The sequence below is a fragment of the Acipenser ruthenus genome, chromosome 47 (assembly GCF_902713425.1).
Source record: "Acipenser ruthenus chromosome 47, fAciRut3.2 maternal haplotype, whole genome shotgun sequence".
Lineage (NCBI taxonomy): Eukaryota > Metazoa > Chordata > Actinopteri > Acipenseriformes > Acipenseridae > Acipenser > Acipenser ruthenus.
In genome coordinates this window covers 3,450,001-3,462,173 of record NC_081235.1, presented here as the reverse complement: position 1 = coordinate 3,462,173, position 12,173 = coordinate 3,450,001, and the positions used below count along the sequence as shown (strand labels likewise).

Here is a 12,173-nt window from a genome sequence, read left to right as displayed (position 1 = left end):
TCAGCAATTCTGCATTAGCTGGCTTCCTCCTTTAATTTCGGAGAGATTTATTGTTTTGGGTGGACATTAGACAAATGTAATATTCCTTACCATTAGAGGCACTGTGTGACTAACGATCTGAAGCATGGCAACCAGGAGGAAACAGATTTGTTTTTCCAACTCCCCCAACCTCCCCAGATCTCTAACGTGTCCCTGAATGCCACACTGACTGAAGACAACCATATGCTGCAATATGAGGAACATTTATTCTCCTGTAAGAAGAAAACAATGACTTTGTTGTTTCATCACTCCGGGCAATAAGCAGATTTTATAAGCATGAATGGAAGCCGGTAAAGTTTAGAACAGAAGGCAGGATGTAGGGATGTTAGATTCGGTTTAATTTCTTTACAAACATTTAAACTATAACGTACTGGGAATGTTTGTAACCAATCAAATAAACCCATCCTGAGAAGCACCCCAGGCTCTCCCTGTTTTATGAGGCACCCCAACAGTAATGTGTACAACATGTCTGTGACTATGCAAAACACTTTCAATAAGGGTTACATAAATAACCTTCAGCTGACCCATGGGCAGTGTGGGGCATACATTTCAGACACTAAAGATGTGGGTGACCAACCATATAAATCAAGGAGTGGCTTTGTACCTGGGCATAGTGTGTCAACCAATTAGGACTGGAATTCAGATGGACGTACTCAGACAAACTTTCATCCACACTGGCATGGTATCAAAATAGCTGATGTTTGAGGACTTGTGTACAGATCTTTTCCATGTGTGCTTCTATCAGACCCTTATTAATACACTACAACAGAAGCAATCTTCCTCCTTGATTGTAACTCTGCTTGCATGGTGTCGCACCTACATGTATTGACGTTGGACGCACACGTCTGAAATTGCTCAGTACAAAATGTTAAAATATAACTTAACAGAATAAATAAATACAATGTTAACAGAATTACTTACAAGAGCTTACCTTTCAGTAAACCACAATGCAGTTCAAAATCACAATGAGAAAATAATTACAATATATCTCTGGATACATGGCAATTATGAAATAGTTGCACTCAGTGTTGTGTATGAGTCAAACAATAAAGAAGCCATATTTTCTTAAAGCACAGATAATTACCTTCAGAATGACACCCCATGTGTACCATCAGGATCATTCTGAAATTGACTGTAAAGTTGCCTAAGTTGTGGAACTGCCCCTGTATAAACTGCAACTACTGCTGACCTGTCATTGCATTGAAATGGTTTCATTTAAAGATCCTAAATGTTTAAAGTCTAACCTATTAACATCAGAACTGGGAAGCACTTTTTTTTCACAGATATAAATGCATGGAAATGGGTGTAGTATCTAACACTAGGAACATTAAGAAACAATTAGATTCTGTCCTATTAAATTAGAGCTCCCAGGTAGAGGCATATGGTGCAATAAAAAGGCCAGCCACTTCCAGTACAAAAAAAAAAAAAACTACAGTATAAAACTAGACAGGTAGAATCTTCCATAACTTCAAATGCTTATAAATTCTGCTGTAAAACTAAGCCAAGCTAGGTCACGTCGACACTGATGAAGGCATTAGCTAAATCATCTGTGTGCAAGGTTCAGATATTTCAGTTCTGTGTCTGCATTTAAATGCATCTGCAAGCATTTTCTTTATAGTATCACTCAATCCTATGGCTGAAATGATGTGGGTAACATGAACAGCAGGTTGCACTGACCTACATCAGTGTATTTACATGTATAAAGGGAAGTATGAAATACAGATGGACAGGCAGCCGCTTCAGATTCTGATAGTCTTAATACAGCCTTTTAGTATTTTAAAATGTCTTGATTACACCTTGTTAAGGGTTTCTCTAGAAAGAAAAACTTCATCTGTATCCCTGTTCCCAGAATACAATTATTACAACATACACAATAATGCTGTTCTAACCTTACAGTAATGCAACATGACAAATATTGCAATAGAAAATGTGACAGATCTATATACCAACACTAATTAAATATTAAATTAAAAATATATCAACTTTTTCATGATACTGACAGCTCAGCATCCACAATTTTAAAAACTCAACTGTAAGATTTGATAATACTAAAAAGAAAATGAGTTGAATGGAACCCTTTTATAGTTTGTGAGTTCTTGTACAATCTGCAGCCAGCCCTATCTGTGCTGTGTAAGCCTGGAGCATGCAAAATCGAGCCAATCCCTATGGGCCAGATCAACAGAGCATGCTGTTCACAGACAGAGTCACGCTGCAGAGAGACAGAGAGAGAGAGGGACTAGGAGCAGCAAACTGTACCCTGAGGTCAAATGTCTTCCTCGCTCCTTTCTCTTTGTTTGTACTTCAAAAGGAGCCAGGCTGTCCCACAGCAGCCCGACGCAAGAGCAATTTCAGGTTTATCTAGGCTTCTTGAAATGCAATTAAAAACACAAGCTCATCCCCGGGCTTCAGTTAGAGCCTGCTCACTCAAAGACAACTAGACTTCCTCACGCATCTCTACACAATCAAACACAATTACACCAGGCAAAGTCACAAACTGGTCTTTGGTGCAGGGTAGGTGAAGCAGTTATGGCTCAAGTTATAGGATGAGACGTAAAACCAAAGTCCTATTGTAAGTGACTCTGCAGCAGCAGTTGTGATGCATAGTTCACCCCCTAGTATCTGTAAGTCGCTTTGGATAAAGGCTTCTGCTAAATGGGTAAATAATAATTAACACCCTTTAATTGCGGATATATCAGAAGTTCCTCTCTCACACTGTTTCTTTTCACTTGTGGCTATTTAAAATATCATTTTAGCCAAACCACTGTTCACTCCCATAACAGAGTTAAAGTAATGTTCTGATGCCCAGTTAATTCACGTAACACCCCCTTTATGAACAAATCGCTTCTATACAGGAAGAGACAGACACAAAACAAGCTTTAAATGTCTGTCAGAAACATGATTATCAATAACGCTGCTTGCTTTCTCAATGTCTTGGTACCCTGAAGAGACAATAGCACGCTCCGATATCAGCAAATTATTTTAAGGAGCCCTCTTACAAGTGCAGAGGTAGCCCAAATGTAATCCACTTAGTGCTGGGCCAAATATCATAATGACATGTATTCGAAGGCAATATAGTTTAATATTGTGTTACATATAGTGACTTTGGTTACATTTTGCAAATTAACTAATATTTGAATACTGAATTTTGAACACATATCGAAACATGAAAATACCTCTCTCACAACAAAGTATTTTAGTACCATACCTTGTCTGCCACAGCTGTGAACATAAAACTAGAGTTATCAGTATGATGACAAAGCAAATCACCAAGATCCACAGCCGGCTATGCAGAAACAGAAGTTGAAGAATCAGATAAAAGACAAGTGCCTCCATATACTATCACATTCTCTCTACCCAGAATACATAAGCCAAAAAAAATATATAGGGCATTTCAAAAAAATAGTTCAACCAAACTTTCATGGATTAGCTTTTTTCTGCCAATTGTATTCCTAGTTTGGAAGATAAACTCAGTGAAATACTTCTGCAGTGGTGACAATGAATGACTGGCTATCACACAGGGTGTCGCATCAGTCTTGGCAGCCACCACTGCAGTATCCAATTTTTCTATTCAATTACATTTTCAAATTTCTTTTAATTTTTTTTACAGGGCTTTATCCTGCACACTAAACCTTTCCTTGTTGGGTTCATTCCATAGAAAAGCAAAAATCATAACCAAGAAATCGTACAGAATAATATAAAGTGTGACTTACCTACAGACGTAAACCTACATCCACTACAGCTGCAACTTACAGTGTTCCATCCCCAAAGTCAAGATGAGCTATTGTGAACCTTCCTGCTGTACTGCAGTCATGGGCTTTCAAAGCAATGTGGAGGTGTCTTGCTGGCCCAAAAACACACAGACCGACACACAAACAGACAGACAGACCCACCTTGACAGTCTGGTCCAGGGAGGCAGTGGCTACACGAGCCTGGGGTCCCATTAGGCCACAGTGGATGTCTGTGATGGGGAGGGAGTGCCGGGCCCAGACATGCCGGGGCTCTGGAGTCTGAGAGGGGTCTGCCTGCAGCACACTGAGAGAGAGGGGGGGGGGGGGGGGGGGTCAGTGAGTCCGAGAAGGGTCTCCTGCAGCACAGAGAGAGAGAGAGAGAGACAGAGAGACAGAGAGAGAGAGAGAGGGGACCAGAGGTCTGAGAAGGGTCACCTGCAGGACAGACAAAACAGGGCAGTGAGAAGCAGAAAGGAAGGGGGAGAGGGTAGAGACCCTTCAATACAAGTACTGAGCGGGGGCAGTGAGAGTGAGGGGGCAGTGAGAGGGGGCAGTGAGAATTAAGTGGTCAAAAGGGAGGAAGTAGGAAAGGGTGCAGGTCTAATTCAGAACAGCACTGCTCGTCATGCACAATATTCTTTTTTTTTTTTTTTTTGTAAAGGCTGTTACAGTTTTGATATTTTTTTCATTAACGCTGAAAACTGATGAAAACCCGAAGAGTGAATCACAGAGATAACAGAACCCAGACTGGAGCCTCGGTACGAACAGGAAACCGAGGACCTGAGAGAACGCACAGCAACCTCACACTTTGGTGCTCAAACACATTTGAGGGAGAATTGTGAGAGCTGTGTGAGAGAATGAGATGGGTGAGAGAATGAGACCAGAGAGCATGAGGGAGATGCACAGGGAGGATAGAAACCCACCAGGACACACAGTTAATTAGAAGACTTCATGTGCAAAGGACAGAGTATGACCTACTGGTTACAGCTGAGGGCCTGAGGAGGGAAGGCAGTGTGGCCTAGTGGTTAGAGCTGAGGGACTAGGAGGGAGGCAGAGTGGTCTAATAGCTAGAGCTGAAGGAGGAAGCGTGGTTTAGTGGTAAGAGCGGAGGGCCAGGGGAGGCAGGCAGTGTGGTCTAGTGGCTAGAGAGAAGGGATTTGGAGGCAGGCAGTGTGGTCTAGTGGTTAGAGCTGAGGGACTAGGAGGGAGGCAGAGTGGTCTAATAGCTAGAGCTGAAGGAGGCAGTGTGGTTTAGTGGTTAGAGCGGAGGGCCAGGGAAGGCAGGCAGTGTGGTCTAGAGGCTAGAGAGAAGGGATTTGGAGGCAGGCAGTGTGGTCTAGTGGTTAGAGCAGAGGGACTAGGAAGTCAGCTCAAAATAAATACATTTTCATAACAGTTCATCTAATGTTGGAATATTTTCTTCATTTTATTATTGCATTTTTTTTATTGGGACTGGAACCTAATAAATAAATACAAATCCTTTCCTGATCAGCTCTCATTTGATTCCAGGCGTATCCAGGCAATCACATTAGTAACAAACTCATTCATGTATACCCCCTGCTCCCCCACCCCCTCCCCTTTGTTTTCATTACCATCAAATTCCAATTTGTGGTCCAGGGAGGTTTGACAGAGCAATGATATTAAGCCCTGCTTTTCCCCTCAAATCCACTTTATCCTCTTTGGGTTAATTACTGATGAGCTAAGGCCACTGGTTTATTCAACAGCTAGACACAGAGAGAGGTGACTAAGAATATTAAGTAAACCTTCACTTGTATATTCAAACTAGATTCTGCACATCATTCTTTGTAAGCAGTATTCAGTAACAGTGCACTTTCAAATGTACATTTTATACAATTAAAGCGCTACAGAACCCCTGGCACAGTGCTGACAACAAACACATTGCTTTACCTTTGTTGTGTCCCTATCACTGCAATATATTTTTAACTGACTGTTTTGATATTTTTATTCATCATACATCATGGGAAGGCACATCAAGTTTTAGCGAGCGAGTGAGAGAGAGAGAGACACAGACAGACAGAGAGAATTTCTCTGCTAAGCATCGCAGTGTCTCCAGATAGTGCCCCAATGCAGTTCCCACAATACAGCACTCATTTCAATCAGGGCACCAGCATTGTCAGAAAAGGGAGCGTGAACTTGTCAAAATGTTCCCATGGTAAAAGTTCCAGAATAAAAGTTGGAATTCCCTGCATGACTTACACATATGCGAATAAATAAAAATATCAAAAAAAAAAATCATCTAATTAAATGTGGTTTATTAAGTAGTACCATTTGGCAAATGCTAATAAGCTTGTGACCTTATAATCTTTATTTTTTTCTTGTCAAATCTCATTAAACTGTTGGACAAGCTCCAGGGAGGTTTGTTTTATTTCATTCCCATGAAGCTGGAGGGATAAGAGGTGGCTGGCTGGCTGGCTGGCAGGCGGGGCGCCATCGCTGGGTTTAATTAGGAATGGAAGAGGGGGCTAGGGTCACAGTGAGCTAATTTATTAGCATCACGATACACAGGTCATGACTCGAGATGCATCACGATACACAGGTCATGACTCGAGATGCATCACGATACACAGGTCATGACTCGAGATGCATCACGATACACAGGTCATGACTCGAGATGCATCACGATACACAGGTCATGACTCAAGATGCATCACGATACACAGGTCATGACTCGAGATGCATCACGATACACAGGTCATGACTCAAGATGCATCACGATACACAGGTCATGACTCGAGATGCATCACGATACACAGGTCATGACTCAGCAGTGTGGAGTAGTGGTTAGGTCTCTGGACTCTTGACCGGAGGGTTGTGGGTTCAATCCCCAGTGGGGGACACTGCTGTTGTACCCTTGAGCAAGGTACTTTACCTAGATTGCTCCAGTAAAAATCCAACTGTATAAATGGGTAATTGTATGTGAAAATGTGATATATTGTAACAATTGTAAGTCGCCCTGGATAAGGGCGTCTGCTAAGAAATAAATAATAATAAAAAAAAATAATAATAATGACGACTCGAGATGCATCACGATACACAGGTCATGACTCGAGATGCATCACGATACACAGGTCATGACTCGAGATGCATCACGATACACAGGTCATGACTCGAGATGCATCACGATACACAGGTCATGACTCGAGATGCATCACGATACACAGGTCATGACTCGAGATGCATCACGATACACAGGTCATGACTCGAGATGCATCACGATACATGTTGCGGTCCTGATGGACTACTTGTATGCTGCATAATCAAATGATCATTTTATGATAGCCTATTTTGTTAAGAGAAAAATGAATTGAGCTAGGGAGAGTATGTATTCATACAAACTATGAAACACACTTCAGTCAAGAACCATTTGGTGAACCTACAATGAACTATGTTGTGCTTTTGGTCTTATGATACAAGCGACACACACCTCTATTACTAAACAACACATCGTGTAAAGAAAGTATCCCGATTCATCGATGCACAATGAGCCGTTACGAGCTAATCCAACGGTCTCAAACACCACACAAAGTCTTTTTTGGTTGTTGTTTTTGTGTGAAAGGAAGAACCATCCTGTTCCAGTTACAACCGTACGTTGAAGACACTGCATGCACAGCCCTGATCTGCTCTGGGGTTTATTCAAGACATTGAGCCCCTTTACTGTGGTGCAGGCAGGTGTGTCAGACGCAGGCCTCTCAATGCAATGCTGTCTATACGCTACCCCACCTCAAGGTTCATTTGCCTCTTATTCATCTACAGTTTCTCACCCCAGCTTGCAGCAGTCTTCATGTAACATTGCAATCAAATCCTGTCTAACTTTGGGAAAGCAACAGGAAGCTAAGAGATTGCAGTGAAGCAGATAGAAATGGGCGATTCTCAGATTATGTGCTTTCATCCGTTTTTTCAGAATGCATGTTGGCTGTATGGCATGCTTACCGTTTACAGGCAAACAGATATTCAATACAGTTTACATACACATGCAGTATTGGGTAAGCTATTGCAACACGTCAAGATGTGTCATGTAGATCCTTTATACTTGCATGAAAACTGAGAATTTCAGTTTGAGGTCAGTAATCAGTGATATAGAAACAAGAGGCACTCGTGTGAAAATGTTAGACCACTTTGTGCTTTAATTAGGCATTCTAAAATGCCTAATTACAGTCTCATGCATTTTATCATTTATCATCTGTTCCTTTTCTCTTACTATTTTAAATGAATTGCAGGTGTGGCCTATTAAAGTCATCAGTTAAATTAGACAATCACTAATTTGCCTATTTTTGACCATTTTCCATGATTTTCAGTTCCAGTGGTTTGATTTCGTATGCACAACAAATCAAAACAGAAGCAATGGAGTGTTCTCATAAATTTGCACACTACTGTACGCACTCAGCAATTTGATAGTCAATCAATAACTGGCATTATTCTAAAAATAAATGAACAACAACAAATGAAGTAAAGTCACATCCCCTCCGCACACGTGTCAGTAGAGTTTTGTGAATACAGAGCGGACCTCTTGTTCATTTGTCTCGAAGCTTGTTAAGGATCTTCTTTCCCCTGCGGGTGATGAAATCCTCTGTGAAGGGGACAGAGTGGAGGTGCCACACATACATATTTGCCTAGAGCTTGAGAACCACTTATCCAGTTGTCATGAAATTTGGCAGAACGATTAGTTTAAGTTATTGAAAATACCAGATACTAGGGTTTCTGTAGCTCTGTTTATCCAGCCATCTGTATGTCACACTTACATTATTGTGGAGAATTGCTGATCGAACTGTGGTTAAATATTCCACTGCTAATCTTTCTTCTATAATAACAATAATAATAATAATAACTTTAATTTATTATAGCGCCATTCACACCTAGGTGTCTCAAGGCGCTGTACAAAACAATCATTAAAAGAATTCTACAAATACAATGGAAAATATCCGACCGTCACATAACCGCCCTGATCAATTAACCGCCTTGCTAAATAAGTAAATAAATACATATTAAAAAGTAGGCTACGGCATTGGCAGCAAATGCAGCTTCTGCGATGGAAACAGAAAGAAAGCATTATAGCAATCAGCCTTTTGGTGCGTTCCCCTTTAAGAGAGGCGGGCTGTGTGCGTGTGTCAGTCAGCTGCGTGTTGCAGTGACGTTTCAACACACCAGTCGAGAAAGCTTTTTTTCTGTGTTTATATGATGGAGCGCACGCTTGCAGATATTGGCAGCGTGTTGTTGTAGCTTTGAAATGCATTTCAATTAAACAAAGCCAGCTTCATAAACACAACGCTTACCGGCCGTTTGTTTAAAATAGCCAAATCAATATTCAAACCGAGCTGCTTATCGGCTGTTGGCAACGTCAAGAAAGAGAGCAAAGTACCGTGACAGAGATATTAAGAAAGCAGAACCAGGGAGGCAGGGACTTCTAGAGTTAAGAAAGAAGCCATCAGTTGTAGGTTACTGTACGTTTACCGTTTGTTTTGTATTTTTTTTTTAAAGGTTTGTGTGGAGATGGCTTATAGCAAACCGCATAGCAACACTGTGTTTTTGTAGCCTAATTAATCTTGTTTACGTTTGCTTACTTTTAAAGCAAAAAATGCCCTTTGTGTAAATATATTATAAAAAAACATTGCATACTGCAGAAAGAGTTTAAGAAAATACAGTGGAGAATAAGTGCGTCTTGAGGGTTTTTTAAATTTGGCTACTGTTGTGGATTCTCTAATAAACGAGTTCCAAAGAAAAGGAGCAACACAACTAAAACTACACTCCCTCCAAGCGTAACATGTTTTGGAAGCATGCATTTTAACAGTCCAGAGTCAGAGGATCTCAGCTGCCTCCCAGGGATGGAAGGGCTAAGAAGGTCCGTTATATAACTAGGACCCTGACCGTGCAAAGCCTTGTAGGTTAACAGCAATATTTTAAAGGAAACACAGGACTGGATAGGAAGCCAATGCAAACGCTTAAGGACCAGAGTAATGTGTTCTGTCCGCTTGGTACCGGTAAGAACCCTTGCTGCTGCAATTTGCACCGTCTGCATTCGATGTAAAGAGCGAGGTGTTGCTCTATGTCATGGTCACCAACATTTTCATCAGATGAAATGACAAGTTGTGGCAGGGGGTGTATAACGGATCATAAGCCTGGGGTAAATGAAGCCTGTTTGTCTTTATATGTGAAGGCATCTATCCATCTGGATGTCAACCCAGGTCATGGTGATCAACTTCTGAATTTATCAAGGCTTCTCCCAGGCGATTCAGCAAGCCTCAGGCATATCTTTCCCCACTCTTCTCAAAGGATCAGCTCTGCTCCACTGGGTTGAGAACTGAAGATGGATTATAGACCAAGAGCCTTGATATTTCCACTCCACTGTTAAACATGTAATCAAACATGTATGCTGCTCAGGGGAATTACATTGAAATTAAAGCTGTGAACTTTATGGGTTAATAGAGGATGTGTATGTTTGCGCTTATCGGTTTGTATATTTTTCAGACAGGTTTGGCACTTGTGGTTTCATCAAAGAATGAGTGAAAGGAAAATGAATATGGGCTTCAGCTGCTGAGCAGAAGGGAGAAGGACCAGAGAGGAGAGATAAGAGTTATCTACAGAGTCCTGCTGTAAGACACTCTGAAGCTTGGATGAATGGGGCTGTCAGCTAGATCACGATGCAGGCTTCAAAAAGTGGAACTGCAATGCATCCCTCAACCCACTAAAACTTTCAGTTTAACACTTCAAGAACCATGGCTTTAAAATAGGATTACTTACTGTTACTCCACTAGAAACAGCATCACTACCCCTCCCCTCGCCCTCTTCAAAAACTACTAGAAATATATCACTGGCTTTTAAATGAGTGCTAACTAAGGCTTTCACATTCATGTTCTTATCTCGTATTTGGACAGACAGATGTATGTCAGCCTCCACTATGTCCCCAGTGAAGTATGCAGGTACAGTAACATTCAATCCCTTTGTGGACAGGTTAATCCAGGTTTCCCCTGGATAAAGATGTTCCATAGCCCCCTGCCAGACAGCCAGAAAGCAGCGTGATCCAGGAGCTTAAATAATGAATGGCATGTTTGACCCTCGAGTCAGGCTCCATGCACTCCAGGGAGGCTTCCCAAAACAGGCAGGCAGAGCCCAGCCCGATTCTGTCAGACTGAACCTGCAAGTTTGGAATACAGATCCAACCAGACGAGGGCTGAAGAGGGCATGAAAAAGCACGGCACACTCAGGAACAAGGGTGACAGCAAGACTATAGATATCAGTGAGCTTGGCACTCTGAGTGGTCAGAGAATGTGAACCTGTGCAGGCACATTCAGAGGGTCTTCATAAATCGAGAGTATTTCAGATCATAGCCAAATGCAATCTGAAACACCTATATGAGGCAAGGAGTGAAGATTGGTGCAACATTAAGATCAGTCAGTGTCGACTGAGACAACTGTATAATACCATCAAGTAGTTGTGCCGTGATTACAGATCTGAACAGCCAATACAGAACGACTTGGTGGGATTGATTTTCTTAATTATACACCAAGAGGTTTCCGCAAAGGTAAAAGTTGTAACAGCTGAAGTGCCACTGCAAAAGGGGACTGTTCTCTTTCGGAACACCATGATATTAAGAAGTGTCACTTTCAGGCCTCTCAATTGAAGCCCAGCTTAGTAAATGTCAAGGCTCTAGTGTGCTTAGGCTGCCACCTACTGCTGAAAATGTGTTACTGTCTTTGAAACTATCTGCGGTCTACAATCCAACCAGGAACCAGATGTTACTTTGTATCTTTTACAAGTCCTATTTATAAATTAATAACACATTTAATTTGATTCTGCAGATATATGCAACATAGAGATGGACAACGTACAGACAGACAGACAGGCACCCCTATATCCCCAGATTCTTAATAAATTATGCTAAACAATGTTACTACCAAGTTCCATGACAACCGGATATGGGTTTTCCAGATATATGCATACAGATGACAGACGGATGGAGGGACAGACACCCCAATATATCCCCTGAACTTGATATGCTGGAGAAGAACTCCCATTGGTAAACCTAGTCGGTGCGATTTATTCATGCTGTGATAAGTTGATCAGTTCAGAACAGGTTGAACAGGAGCCTGCTTGCTCAGATTCCTGGCTCCTGGTCATTTTAATCACAGATCTCAAGGGACGTTCTGAAAGCCAGGACTGGGTGCAGGGCTAGGAGGTTTGTAACCCTGCACAGGCTGACTAAGGACAGCGCTCGCCTTCATACCTGCAGATGCTCCACACCAGAGCCAGGTTGTCTTTGCCTCCTGAGATGAAGTGGCTGCTGTCATCAGTGAAGCGCAGGCAGGTCAGATCCTGGTAGTGTCTGTTGAGCACCGCCAGCAGGCTTCCAGTCGAGACCTGCACAAAGCACAGCACGGTCACTCACTGCAA

At 41.9% G+C, this 12,173-nt stretch overlaps 1 protein-coding gene across 1 annotated transcript in view; it reads right to left on the bottom strand.

Moving 5' to 3' along the window:
* The window catches only part of LOC117966402 (WD repeat-containing protein 18-like), a 38,498-nt gene that overhangs the window by 23,354 nt on the left and 2,971 nt on the right, over positions 1–12,173 (bottom strand). Inside the window, exons 3-4 of the mRNA XM_034912402.2 lie at positions 12,007–12,140; positions 3,930–4,071 (exon numbers count right to left, since the gene is read on the bottom strand). Of these exons, the coding sequence (XP_034768293.2) occupies positions 3,930–4,071; positions 12,007–12,140 (276 nt within the window). The remainder of the gene's footprint in view (positions 1–3,929; positions 4,072–12,006; positions 12,141–12,173) is intronic.